Genomic DNA, 14,413 nt, shown 5'->3' on the forward strand with positions numbered 1-14,413 from the left:
CAAAGAAATGCATGGCAGACAGATGATCAAAATCTGTTAATTATAACAGATTTTGAAGCAGAGTTTGGATTTCCATAATATCAAACTAATTTAATTGTTCTGAAACACAACAAAAGTTGATATTGGTTAGACAAGTCAAGATACATATTTAGTAGCATTTTTAACTATTTTAGACATTCTTTGTGAATAAAAAGGAGAAAGGAAGACACAGGGACACGCTTAGAAGGAATGTGGCTTGTCCATAAATCTTATGAACCTAGAGAAGGGAGGATGGTTCACTCAGGTTGGTGCAGTCTGTATCTGAATAGCAAAAAAGTTGTTAATTTCCAAAATTGCCCATTTTGAGGTAAAAGCCATATCTTTGATGTCTTCACACAAATTTTTTGAGAAAATATTCAGAAACAGTAGACATGATCCAAATCACCCCTATATCTTTAAGTTGGCTTTGACATCAAAGGCCAGATCATTCACTCAGCTTCCAATTGCATTTCAACAATGACCTAATATCAATGGGTGACAGAATTAAGGATAAAAGAAGGAAACGACTACAAAACTTAGGGCTAATCATTATCCACAAAATCAACCTTGTAAAACCAGACATGCTCTACCAGCTCTATTTTAGACTTTCCAAAGACATCTTTCAAAACAATTTACCATTTGGAGGTGTTGCATGTATTGTATTTGGAGATATCCTTCACATAAAACATTCTCTTGGTGCTCTTATATTCAATCCACCCACAAATTTGTAATCCAAAAATAGTAGATGCAATTGATCCCCTCTGGAAAAGAATTTGAAGTTATATCTTTCAAAAACAAACCACAGACAGGGTGAGGATTTACAATATGCTGATTTACTATATAGAATCAGGATAGGCAAATACACAGACATTAATATAGCACTTTTGAAAAGCCAAACACATACAAGAAAAAGTCCTGGTTTGCCATAAAATGCTCTCTTGATTACAGGAAACAACTAAATAGTCAGTACAGTCAATACTGCTAAATTGAACCAACTTACAGGTGAACTGATAGAATTACATGCTATAGTAACTAGCAGAACAAGAACAACGTGTATTCCCAAACAAGAAGCTACAGGAATGGTAAAGAACACACCATTACAATTTTGCTTAAAACTCAAAATTAGTGCTTAAGTCATGCTAACATACAATGTAGATGTGACAGACAACATAACTAATGGGGCCTTAGGAGAAGTCATTGGATTCCAAAAAGACTCACTCAACAGAGTAAAATATGTTATGGTAAAATTTAATGATGAAGACTCTGGCTTCTAGTAACTTCTCACAAAAGCTAAACACAAAAGCTAACTTCTCACTCTATAAGATAAACAACAAACAACAACACTTCAATGGTGCAGGCTGTGGAAAAGCCATTGCAATCTACTTTCTTTCAGAGTTTGTCTTGTTAAACCAAACTACAGAAGACAAATTCCAAATAACCTCCGCTACCTCAAATGTCCGGAGTGTAATCACCGTGTATAGATCCACTGATGCTAATATACATTTCACCTTGACCACCTTTATCCAACTTTATCAAAAGTCAACATTGTAATGGGAAATATGAACTTCTGCCAAAGAAATAACCCAATGCCATAATCAAATTTACATAAGATTCACTCCACAAGTTGACTGCAAAAACATATCCATGAAAACTTGCGACTACTCAGGTCATGCATTTCCATTACAATTGAGATAAAAGAATAAATACATTGTACAAATGTGATCAAGATCTTGTCTTTGTCTACCTAAATTGTTTTACATGTGTCTTGCTGATACTTGTTTGCTTTTTATTTTCATCATATCATGTATTCTTTTAATATACATGCTCCAATATGAGTGGAAAGTATTGTTCTTGCAACTGAATTAATTTATATATTTATTATTTAACTTCTTTTTTTATTATTATTATTCAAATGTAGCTTAACCATGTCATGTAACTAATGTGCTATTTCAGTACACTTTGACAACAAATATTACTGGGACCACTACAGAAAATTGCAGATGAACATTTAAAATCTCAGAATTCACATTATAGACACTATCAGTAGTGTCATTTTTAGTGTCACTTCATTATTAAATTTGACCATAACATATTTTACTTTGTTGAGTGAATCTTTTTGGAATCTAATGACTTCTCCTGAGGCGCCATTAGTTATGCTGTCTGTCACATCTATATTATATGTTAGCATGACTTTATTTTGAGTTGTAAGAAAATTGTGACAGTGTATTTTTTACCTATAGCATCTTGTTTGAGAATAAATTTTGCTCTTGTTCTGCTAGTTACTAAATAATGCAATCTGCTAACATTATACAATGAATGAAAAAAGGTAAAAGGGTACTCCACTGATTTAGTAGTAAGCAGCAAATGCCACATCTGAATCCTGCACTTCCCATAATGCAACTCAATAAGATCTTTCATTAGACTCTTTCTGACAACTAAATGCCCACTTCTTTCAAACCCCACACCTCCAGTTTGTAACACAGGCTTTCTGGAAATACTTTAAGTCTCAAACCTTGTGACATCATCAGGGTTATTTTCTCAAACTTTTCTCACTGTGTTTTCAAAGGTTGAGTAGTAATACTCATGAAGAGTAAACTGAACTTCATCTGTAAAATCAGTGGAGTAACCCTTTAAGACAGACAAAACCAAATAGAAAACTCTTACTCCAACGTTAACATGTCATTGGATACTGACATTAAACAAACAGAAAGAGAACAAGATTTATAACTATATACTAATATCTGAGAAACATAAACTACATATGGAGAATTCAAGAGAATGCTAAAATAAAATATGATGATAAAAACCATTGTACTTAATGTGGCACAAGCCTGGGATTGGCTAAGTTAGGCAATATCATGAACACAAACCCAAAACACGGTTGTGTGAAGGCCTCATCTTGTTGTTTGAACTAATGCAGTAATGCAGCATGTTTATCTGAGTTGTCTCATCGTCACTGACAATTCAGCTGGAAGGATTTTTATATTCTGACGGAAATATGGAAAAACAGGTTTTGGGAAAGTGTATTTGATAGTGTGTACAGGTGTTTTTCTATCCAGGTCAAAAAACGATAGTATTCCTTGGTCATAATCAAGCTGCACTCTCACCCTCTGGGGAAATGAATCTGTAGATACGGGTTCTGAATCCCTCTCTGGAGTAACTTCACGTAAAATGTCAGTACACGTACACATATAGATGCCCCAGATCTTTTCATAGGTTTGATGCTTACATCTAGTAGCCACACCAACAGACCAATAACCACCCACCTCCACATCCCAACTGTGTTTCCCCGAGCTAAAGCCTTCAGAGCCAAGAACATCCCGATTGCCTAGCCTTTCAGGGTTGTAAGGGAGCATTTGTCTTTGGTCTCCTTTTGAACAGGTCATGTCTCCTGATATAATTAATGATGTGCAGCCAGAGTTGGGGTCCAGAATTACAGGAGCTTAAGGGGGAAAAAAGATAGAAAACAAAAGGGAAAGTTTATTGAAATGTTTATTAAAATAAAGTTTTGGTAAGAGAGTTCATTAGTTACCTGTACATGCTCCTGCAGATTAAAATATCAAAATATGGCAAGGCAGAAATAGCAATACATTACTCACTGTACTGTATTATGTTCTTCATCTTCCTCCAGACTTTGAACTGCAGGTTCCCCAGGTGTTTGGCCTCATCGATCAGGGCTCCTGATGGAGTCTCTGGTTTTGGCAGGTTGCATTGGGATCTGAAAGAATATTAAGTAGCCAAGGATTACGAGAGAAATATTTTGAAACACTATATTGATAACATTTACATTTGAAGCAATGCACTCATGATATAGCAAATAATTAAATCCAAGCAGGATATAAATTAATTAAGAGGAATTAATTCATGACTACTTTGTTGCTAATGAAATGCTCACCAGACACCTTCATGAAATTTTCATGTATTTTTTTTTTATCAGTATAGACTACTGTAGATTTGCCAGGCCAGTGAATAAACATATTTTAGCATATATTAGTTTAGTTTTACATTTTATCTATAAGACAATAATTTACAGAGCAGTAAGAGATTTGATTTTTTCTGTTCTTAACTGATATTTGCCTCCCATCACAACCACTGAAAGTCTCAGACCTACATTTTAATTCAAAGACTTGACATCACAAAGGCACTCTTAACTTGTGCCTTATTAAAAGTAGGTGTACTAAAAATGTCAAGTACTTAAGACAAAATGCATGTTGGCAGTGCTAGCATAAACTGCAAGACAAATATACAATATGTTGCTTGTTTCAGCTGTCCAATATGTCTTCAGAAGTGTACATGAAGCCGCTTACCGCTCAATAGAGGATTTGACATTCTATAAAATAAAGAGAAAACACAATAAACAAATTAATACATGTAATTTTGCTAGATGTTTAATATTTACGTCTGGATATTGATTGACACAAGTGATAATTTGATGATAAAGTGATAATTACCAGCATAAATGAGATGTCTTCTTCTTTCATTTCTTGCTCCATGGTTTTGATTTTGTCTGAGAGTGAGGAGGACTCTGCAGTCAGATTTACAATCCTGATCCTCATTGCCTCACTCTTGAGTGTCGCCTCTTTCCTCACAGCATCAATCCTTGCAGCCTCTTCTGCCCGCAGGAACTGGTACAGCTTTTGAAACTCCTTTTTTATCATCTTCTCAGTCTGCTGGGCCTGGAGCTGAGGGGAGACACTTTTTTTAATAAAGTAAACTACATGATATAATACTGGCTATCGCTGTAAACATCATGTTTGTGACTTACTGTGATGTGGCTGGCCATTTTATCACACTTGAGTTTTTCTGCTTTGAATGACCCCTGTTTGCTTTTTAAATGCATCAGCTGAACCTTCAGTTTGGTCTATAAGTATAACAAGAACAAGAATAATCATTTCTAAAAATTAGTATAAACAACTACCAAACCCAGAACCTCTCTCAGTTGCTATATTAAACTATATTGCTTACCCTATGGTCCTCTGTTGCTTCATTGATGGGGACACAGTTATGTTTCTTATGTTTTTTTGCATCCCTACAAATCAAACAGATGAGCTCTTGATCATCTTGACAGAAGAGCTTGAGTTTCTCACTGTGCAGACTGCAGAACTCTTTAGATCCTGTCGTAGCTCTCTGACTCCTCTCTTGTCTCAAGGTGTCAGAAAGATTTCTCAGTGCCAGATTACGTGGAGGCTGAGCCATTGGAAATATTTCCTTACAGACCGGGCACGTCTTCAATCTACTCTGTCTCCACCACTCCTGAAGACAGTGCTTACAGAAGCTGTGACCACACAACAAGACCACAGGATCCTTAAATATGTCACAGCACACAGGACAGGAGCAGTCCACTTCAGACGGTGATTCATTGGCAGCCATTCTGTCGTTGTCTTCTGTAGTTGTCTTTTAATGCTTGACTCTCAGACAGACAACTTACTTTCACTTTCACAGATTTACTAGTATTTGCTCAGACAGCGCTCACTTTCAGTAATTTAGTTGCGGTTTTATCAATAAACACCCTTGAAATGTCAGTATAAACACATACATACGCACCGCTGGACTGTCTTCCCTTTTTACTTCTATTTTTAGGTGATTAATACGAGCAGTTTTTGTGACTGACTTTGCAGTCACTTCTTCCTGTTTTCTGTGTAAGAAGGAGGAGCTTTTGCTTTTTTTTTTTTTATCTCTGAAGGTCCGCCCTGCCCTGGGAAATGAATAGTTGCACATTCATCTGACCAAAGAATAAGGAAAGAAATATTCCTGTTTATCAGATTTTTCCAGTTTTTTCTTAGTACTTTTACTCAGATGGTTCATGAGTAGAAAAGACTAGACTAATGGAACAGTAGTATTAACCCATACTCAATTGTGCCTTAATGGCAAACGGTGAGCTTTCACCTGTAGACTTTGTAGACGTCACTATTTTAAGGGAAGAGTTACCTGAACCTCGAAAGGGCAGACACAAATCAGGGTACAGGGTCACTTTTAGTGTAGGTTCAGTACTTAAATGAAAATTTTAATCAAGTGATAAATACACACAGATTTTAAAGAAATTGTACTTACTAAAGTAAGTGCTGTAAATTCAGAAAGTGGCAACATCCCTAAAAATATGTCCAACAGGGTAACAAACATGAATGGTGAGACAATCAGACAGGTTGGAAACAAGTGGGCAGTTTAGCCACACAGACTGTGACTGTTATTGACTTTGAACCAGGAAGTCAGTTAATCTTCTACTATGTTTACTGCTGGTTGCACACTCATCACTGAGCTAATGTTGTGCAGTTAGAATAGAAAATATTTGCCATGCAGCTGATAAGTGGTGTTGAAACAGTTGCTGCTGAAATGTTGATCTAGTTAAATGCAATAACAGCAATTACAATTGTACTATATCTTGAACCAGTCAGTTAATCTACTAGCATGTTTACTGCCGGCTGCACACTCATCACTGGACTGCTGTTGTGCAGTTAGGATGATAGTTTTGAGGATCACTCTCATTCTGTGCATTTACAGATTTTGTAGGCTGCTCATTTTTGTTCACATAATCTAGAAAATATTTGCCACACAGGTGTAAAGTGGTGTTGAAACAGTTGCTGCTGAAATGTTGATCTAGTTAAATGCAATAACAGCAATTACAATTGTACAATATCTACAACAGCTGCATGTTAGTGTTAATGATGTTTGGAGAAGGAGTCTTATAGGTAATATACAACAGTTTTCAGTATATGAACATTCAAGCATGCACATGCTATAAATCCCAGAATCCAGCTAGTAAGGTTCCTGGAGAGCAGGACCAGATCATTTCAAATCCTGCTATTCAACCCTTGTAAGACCTCTTTTTAATATCTGGTGTTGGGTACTGATGCCAGAGCAGGAAACATAAAACAACAATAAATTGTACTATATCTACAAGAGTTGTGTGTTAGTATTAATGAGGTTTAGAGGGGGAGTCTTATAGGTAACATACATTTAGAAATTAATAATATGCACTCATAAGATTATAAGGGGCACCATCTCTATGGACTAATTAACCAATTAATGATCTAATTAAATAATTAATTAAGAGGGAAAACAATTAAATCTAATTAATCAGTCTTATATCTGAGATTCATTCATTCTGAATACACAGACCTCCATCTTCTGATATATAAAAGAATGTACATATACAACAACTTGGCTATGAGTCAAGACATTTATTTAACTACAAAGGGATAGGGATGAATGGGAAACACTAAGCACACATACATATATACAACTAGAATGAATGAATGAATGCATGAATGACTGGGTAAATTAAATCGACAAGTTATTGTAGACAAAATGAATAACTGAGTGACAGCCAAATGAGAACCCCTACAGTTTCAGTGAAGCGCTCAAGTTCAGCACTTCTTCAGGAGAGTGAATCCAATGCTGGGGACGGGTCAGACTCAATGAGGCCACATAGTAGGCTAAACACACCGTAGGGTTGTGTGTTTTAGTCTTGATGCATGGTTGCAGAGTTGGATGCTCAACCTTATCAAAAGAGTTCTTGGAAACGCCTTTAATAGTTTAAATGATGAAATAGGAGATTACAAAAATAATAAATACTCAAATGGCAAACGGCATAACTTTGCTTAGGTATCTTGCAGTCTTTTCTTCTTTATGGAGCTTTCAGCTCTCAGTCAGAATAAAAAAGACAATAGCCAGAAAGCATGGACGGCCATCACGGCTGATAAGGCCGAGAGAAAACAGAATAAGCAACAGCTGCCTGACAAAGAGTTGTAAAAGTTTTATAGTCTAGGAGGTCTTTTTTGAAAATAAAAAGGATCCTTGGTGCTCTTTTGATTGATTACTAATTGATTAATTTGTGTGGAAAAAAGAGAAAAACTGACCTTCACATAAAAGGGAGATTCCTGTTGAATATCTGAAAATTACACGTTTACAAATTGATGACTCACTCATTTCTGTTGTCCTTGGCAAGTCATCAACACATCATGAACCAGTGAGAAAACACTCAGAAATTCTAATATTGATTATCCAAATAAAATACAGAATAAAATCAATAAACCTTAATTTCCTAATCTGTAATTACATCTATTAAGAAAGCATTATCCTAGCAATCAAACCATAGATAAATAATACACTTCCGCTGGTTAATATCAAATAAATCAAATGTAATAATATATTTGAATTATAAGGAAAACATATTATTACATTTGATTTATTTGGCTCTTATATTAACTCTCAAAGAAATGAATGGTAGACAGATGATCAAAATCTGTTCATTATAACAGATTTTGATGCAGAGTTTGGATTTCCATAATATCAAACTAATTAAATTGTTCTGAAACACAACAAAAGTTGATATTGGTTAGACAAGTCAAGATACATATTTAGTAGCATTTTTAACTATTTTAGACATTCTTTGTGAATAAAAGGGAGAAAGGAAGACACAGGGACACACTTAGAAGGAATGTGGCTTGTCCATAAATCTTATGAACCTACAGAAGGGAGGATGGTTCACTCAGGTTGGTGCAGTCTGTATCTGAATAGCAAAAAAGTTGTTCATTTCCAAAATTGCCCATTTTGAGGTAAAAGCCATATCTTTGATGTCCTCACACAAATGTTTTGAGAAAATATTCAGAAACAGTGGACATGATCCAAATCACCCCTATATCTTTAAGTTGGCTTTGACATCAAAGGCCAGATCATTCACTCAGCTTCCAATTGCATTTCAACAATGACCTAATATCAATGGGTGACAGAATTAAGGATAAAAGAAGGAAACGACTACAAAACTTAGGGCTAATCATTATCCACAAAATCAACCTTGTAAAACCAGACATGCTCTACCAGCTCTATTTTAGACTTTCCAAAGACATCTTTCAAAACAATTTACCATTTGGAGGTGTTGCATGTATTGTATTTGGAGATATCCTTCACATAAAACATTCTCTTGGTGCTCTTATATTCAATCCACCCACAAATTTGTAATCCAAAAATAGTAGATGCAATTGATCCCCTCTGGAAAAGAATTTGAAGTTATATCTTTCAAAAACAAACCACAGACAGGGTGAGGATTTACAATATGCTGATTTACTATATAGAATCAGGATAGGCAAATACACAGACATTAATATAGCACTTTTGAAAAGCCAAACACATACAAGAAAAAGTCCTGGTTTGCCATAAAATGCTCTCTTGATTACAGGAAACAACTAAATAGTCAGTACAGTCAATACTGCTAAATTGAACCAACTTACAGGTGAACTGATAGAATTACATGCTATAGTAACTAGCAGAACAAGACCAACGTGTATTCCCAAACAAGAAGCTACAGGAATGGTAAAGAACACACCATTACAATTTTGCTTAAAACTCAAAATTAGTGCTTAAGTCATGCTAACATACAATGTAGATGTGACAGACAACATAACTAATGGGGCCTTAGGAGAAGTCATTGGATTCCAAAAAGACTCACTCAACAGAGTAAAATATGTTATGGTAAAATTTAATGATGAAGACTCTGGCTTCTAGTAACTTCTCACAAAAGCTAAACACAAAAGCTAATTTCTCATTCTATAAGATAAACAACAAACAACAACACTTCAATGGTGCAGGCTGTGGAAAAGCCATTGCAATCTTCCTTCTTTCAGAGTTTGTCTTGTTAAACCAAACTACAGAAGACAAATTCCAAATAACCTCCGCTACCTCAAATGTCCAGACTGTAATCACCGTGTATAGATCCACTGATGCTAATATACATTTCACCTTGACCACCTTTATCCAACTTTATCAAAAGTCAACATTGTAATGGGAAATATGAATTTCTGCCGAAGAAATAACCCAATGCCATGATCAAATTTACATAAGATTCACTCCACAAGTTGACTGCAAAAACATATCCATGAAAACTTGTGACTACTCAGGTCATGCATTTCCATTACAATTGAGATAAAAGAATAAATATGTTGTACAAATGTGATCAAGATCTTGTCTTTGTCTACCTAAATTGTTTTACATGTGTCTTGCTGATACTTGTTTGCTTTTTTTTTCATCATATCATGTATTCTTTTAATATACATGCTCCAATATGAGTGGAAAGTATTGTTCTTGCAACTGAATTAATTTATATATTTATTATTTAACTTCTTTTTTTATTATTATTATTCAAATGTAGCTTAACCATGTCATGTAACTAAGGTGGTACTTCAGTACACTTTAACAACAAATATTACTGGGACCACTACAGAAAATTACAGATGAACATTTAAAATCTCAGAATTCATATTATAGACACTATCAGTAGTGTCATTTTTAGTGTCACTTCATTATTAAATTTGACCATAACATATTTTACTTTGTTGAGGGAATCTTTTTGGAATCTAATGACTTCTCCTGAGGCGCCATTAGTTATGCTGTCTGTCACATCTATATTATATGTTAGCATGACTTTATTTTGAGTTGTAAGAAAATTGTAACAGTGTATTTTTTACCATTCCTGTAGCATCTTGTTTGAGAATAAACTTTGCTCTTGTTCTGCTAGTTACTAAATAATGCAATCTGCTAACATCATACAATGAATGAAAAAGGTAAAAGGGTACTCCACTGATTTAGTAGTAAGCAGCAAATGCCACATCTGGATCCTGCACTTCCCAAAATGCAACTCAGTAAGATCTTTCATTAGACTCTCTCTGACAACTAAATGCCCACTTCTTTCAAACCCCACACCTCCAGTTTGTAACACAGGCTTTCTGGAAATATTTTAAGTCTCAAATCTTGTGACATCATCAGGGTTATTTTCTCAAACTTTTCTCAGTGTGTTTTTAAAGGTTGAGTAGTAATACTCATGACAAGTAAACTGAACTTCATCTGTAAAATCAGTGGAGTAACCCTTTAAGACAGACAAAACCAAGAAGAAAACTCTTACTCCAACGTTAACATGTCATTGGATACTGACATCAAACAAACAGAAAGAGAAAAAGATTTATAACTATATACTAATATCTGAGAAACATAAACTACATATGGAGAATTCAAGAGAATGCTAAAATAAAATATGATGATAAAACCATAATGTGGCACAAGCCTGGGATTGGCTAAGTTAGGCAATATCATGAACACAAACCCAAAACACGGTTGTGTGAAGGCCTCATCTTGTTGTTTGAACTAATGCAGTAATGCAGCATGTTTATCTGGGTTGTCTCACTGTCACTGACAATTCAGCTGGAAGGATTTTTGCATTGTCACGGAAAAATGGAAAAACAGGTTTTGTGAAAGTGTCTTTGATAGTGCGGACAAGTGTTTTCCTATCCAGGTCAAAAAATGATAGTATTCCTTGGTCATAATCTAGCTGCACTCTCACCCTCTGGGGAAATGAATCTTTACATATGGTTTTCGTACTCCCTGAAGTATGTTCAAATAAAGTGTTAGCACACACACACAGTTCGATGGCCCAGATGTTTTCAGAGGTAAAAGGCTTGGTTCTAGTAGCCACACCAACAGACCAATAATCACGCACCTCCACATCCCAGCTGTGTTTCCCAGAGCTAAAGCCTTCAGAGCCAAAAACACTCCGATACTCTGATCTTTCGGGGTTGTCAAGGTGTGGCTGCCACAGTGGTGCTACTGTTGAACGCGTCATCTGTTCTGATATAGTCAATGATGAGCCACCAGAGTTGGGGTCTAGAGTTACAGGAGCTTCAGAGGGAAAAATAGAAACAATATGGAAAGTTTATTGAGATGTTTATTAAAGTAAAGTTTTGGTAAGAGAGTTCATTAGTTACCTGTAAATGCTCCTGCAGAATAAAATATCAAAATATGGCAAGGTGGAAACAACAATACACTGCTTACTATACTGTATTATACTCTTCATCTTCCTCCAGACTTTGAACTGCAGGTTCCCCAGGTGTTTGGCCTCATCGATCAGGGCTCCTGATGGAGTCTCTGGTTTTGGCAGGTTGCATTGGGATCTGAAAGAATATTAGGTAGCCAAGGATTACGAGAGGAATATTTTGAAACACTATATTGACAACATTTATGTTTGGAGCAATGCACTCATGATATAGCAAATAATTAAATCTAAGCAGGATATAAATGAATTAAGAGGTATTAATTTATACTTTGTTCCTAATGAAATCCTTCATGAAATTTTCATCTATTGTTTTTAATCAGTATAGGCTACTGTAGATTTGCCAGGCCAGTGAATAAACATGCCATATTTTAGCATATATTAGTTTTGTTTTACATTTTATCTATAAGACAATAATTCACAGAGCAGTAAAAGATTGGATTTTTTTCTGTTGTGAGCTGATATTTGCCTCCCATCACAACCACTGAAAGTCTCAGTCCTACATTTTAATTCAAAGACTTGACATCACAAAGGGACTCTTAACTTGTGCCTTATGAAAGGTAGGTGTACTAAAAATGTCAAGTACTTAAGACAAAATGCATGTTGACAGTGCTAGCATAAACTGCAAGACAAATATACAATATATTGCTTGTATCAGCTGTCTAATATGTCTTCAGAGGTGTACATGAAGCCACTTACCGCTTCATCGAGGATTTGACATTCTATAAAATAAAGAGAAAACACAATAAACAAATTAATACATCTAATTTTGCTAGATGTTTAATATTTGTGATCACTAATTACCAGCATTAATGAGATGTCTTCAGTTTTCATTTCTTGCTCTATGGTTTTGATTTTGTCTGAGAGTGAGGAGGACTCTGCAGTCAGATTTACAATCCTGATCCTCATTGCCTCACTCTTGAGTGTCGCCTCTTTCCTCACAGCATCAATCCTTGCAGCCTCTTCTGCCCGCAGGAACTGGTACAGCTTTTGAAACTCCTTTTTTATCGTCTTCTCAGTCTGCTGGGCCTGGAGCTGAAGGGAGACACTTTTTTTAATAAAGTAAACTACATGATATAATACTGGCTATCGCTGTAACCATCATGTTTGTGACTTACTGTGATGTGGCTGGCCATTTTATCACACTCAAGTTTTTCTGCTTTGAATGACCCCTGTTTGCTTTTTAAATGCATCAGCTGAACCTTCAGTTTGGTCTATAAGTATAACAAGAACAAGAATAATCAATTCTAAAATTAGTATAAACAACTACCAAACCCAGGACCTCTCTCAGTTGCTATATTAAACTGTATTGCTTACCCTATGGTCTTGTGCTGCTTCATTGATGGGGACACAATTATGTTTCTTATGTTTTTTTGCATCCCTACAAATCAAACAGATGAGCTCTTGATCATCCTGACAGAAGAGCTTGAGTTTCTCACTGTGCAGACTGCAGAACTCTTTGGATCCTGTCGTAGCTCTCTGACTCCTCTCTTGTCTCAAGGTGTCAGAAAGATTTCTCAGTGCCAGATTACGTGGAGGCTGAGCCATTGGAAATATTTCCTTACAGACCGGGCACGTCTGGAGTCTACTCTGTCTCCACCACTCCTGAAGACAGTACTTGCAGAAGCTGTGACCACACAACAAGACTACAGGATCCTTAAATATGTCACAGCACACAGGACAGGAGCAGTCCACTTCAGATGGCGATTCATTGGCAGCCATTCTGTCGTTGTTTTCCGTAGTTGTCTGTTAATGCTTGTATGAACTCTGAGACAGCCAACTTACTTTCACAGATTGACTCGTTTTTGCTCAGACAGCGCTCACTTTCAGTAATTTAGTCGCGGTTTTTTATCACTAAACACCTTTAAAATCTCAGTATAAACACATACATACGCACCGCTGGATTGTCTTTCCTGTTTACTTCTATTTTTACTAGATTAACACGTGTAGCTTTTGGTGCTGACTTGTGGTCACTTCTTCCTGTTTTCTGTGTAAAAAGGAGGAGCTTTTGCTTTTTTTTTTAATCTGTGAAGGTCCGCCCTGCCCTGGGAAATGAATAGTTACACATTCATCTGACCAAAGAATAAGGAAAGAAATATTCCTGTTTATCAGATTTTTCCTGTTTTTTCTAAGTACTTTTACTCAGATGGTTCGTGAGTAGAAAAGACTAGACTAATGGAACAGTAGTATTAATCCATACTCAATTGTGCCTTAATGCCAAACATAGTGAGCTTTCACCTGTAGACTTTGTAGACGTCACTATTTTAAGGGAAGAGTAACCTGAAGCTCGAAAGGGCAGACACAAATCAGGGTACAGGGTCACTTTTAGTGTAGGTTCAATACTTCAATGGAAAATTTTAATCCAGTGATGAATACACACAGATTTTAAAGAAATTGTACTTACTAAAGTAAATGCCGTAAATTTAGAAAGTGGCAACATCCCTAAAAATATGTCCAACAGGGTAACAAACATGAATGGTGAGACAATCAGACAGGTTGTAAACAAGTCGGCAGTTTAGCCACACAGACTGTGACTGTTATTGACTTTGAACCAGTCAGTTAATCTACTAGCATGATTAC

At 35.9% G+C, this 14,413-nt stretch overlaps 2 protein-coding genes across 2 annotated transcripts; both read right to left on the bottom strand.

Annotated features, from left to right (window-relative positions):
• Window positions 1–829: 829 nt before the first annotated feature.
• Window positions 830–5,961, bottom strand: LOC137169811 (E3 ubiquitin-protein ligase TRIM35-like). The gene is made up of 6 exons (XM_067573187.1): window positions 4,984–5,961; window positions 4,784–4,879; window positions 4,470–4,700; window positions 4,326–4,348; window positions 3,618–3,736; window positions 830–3,460 (listed from the first exon to the last, which is right to left on the bottom strand). The coding sequence occupies exons 1-6, from the start codon at window positions 5,386–5,388 to the stop codon at window positions 2,952–2,954; spliced, it is 1,383 nt and encodes a 460-aa protein (XP_067429288.1). The 5' UTR covers window positions 5,389–5,961; the 3' UTR covers window positions 830–2,951.
• Window positions 5,962–9,056: 3,095 nt separating this feature from the next.
• On the bottom strand, window positions 9,057–13,813 carry LOC137169810 (E3 ubiquitin-protein ligase TRIM35-like). The gene is made up of 6 exons (XM_067573186.1): window positions 13,151–13,813; window positions 12,952–13,047; window positions 12,638–12,868; window positions 12,533–12,555; window positions 11,836–11,954; window positions 9,057–11,682 (listed from the first exon to the last, which is right to left on the bottom strand). The coding sequence occupies exons 1-6, from the start codon at window positions 13,553–13,555 to the stop codon at window positions 11,174–11,176; spliced, it is 1,383 nt and encodes a 460-aa protein (XP_067429287.1). The 5' UTR covers window positions 13,556–13,813; the 3' UTR covers window positions 9,057–11,173.
• Window positions 13,814–14,413: the final 600 nt, after the last annotated feature.

This window comes from Thunnus thynnus, chromosome 18 (genome assembly GCF_963924715.1).
Source record: "Thunnus thynnus chromosome 18, fThuThy2.1, whole genome shotgun sequence".
NCBI classification, from domain to species: Eukaryota; Metazoa; Chordata; class Actinopteri; order Scombriformes; family Scombridae; genus Thunnus; species Thunnus thynnus.

Excerpts from the sequence above, each read along its gene's own strand:
- LOC137169810 (XM_067573186.1), bottom strand. The coding sequence starts at position 13,555 with ATGGCTGCCAATGAATCGCCATCTGAAGTGGACTGCTCCTGTCCTGTG. Across the intron at positions 13,048-13,150 it reads AAGCAGCACAAGACCATAGG|ACCAAACTGAAGGTTCAGCT; the intron begins GTAAGCAATACA and ends TTATACTTATAG. Across the intron at positions 11,955-12,532 it reads GTCAAATCCTCGATGAAGCG|ATCCCAATGCAACCTGCCAA; the intron begins GTAAGTGGCTTC and ends ATATTCTTTCAG.
- LOC137169811 (XM_067573187.1), bottom strand. The coding sequence starts at position 5,388 with ATGGCTGCCAATGAATCACCGTCTGAAGTGGACTGCTCCTGTCCTGTG. Across the intron at positions 4,349-4,469 it reads AAGACATCTCATTTATGCTG|AATGTCAAATCCTCTATTGA; the intron begins GTAATTATCACT and ends TTTATTTTATAG. Across the intron at positions 3,737-4,325 it reads GTCAAATCCTCTATTGAGCG|ATCCCAATGCAACCTGCCAA; the intron begins GTAAGCGGCTTC and ends ATATTCTTTCAG.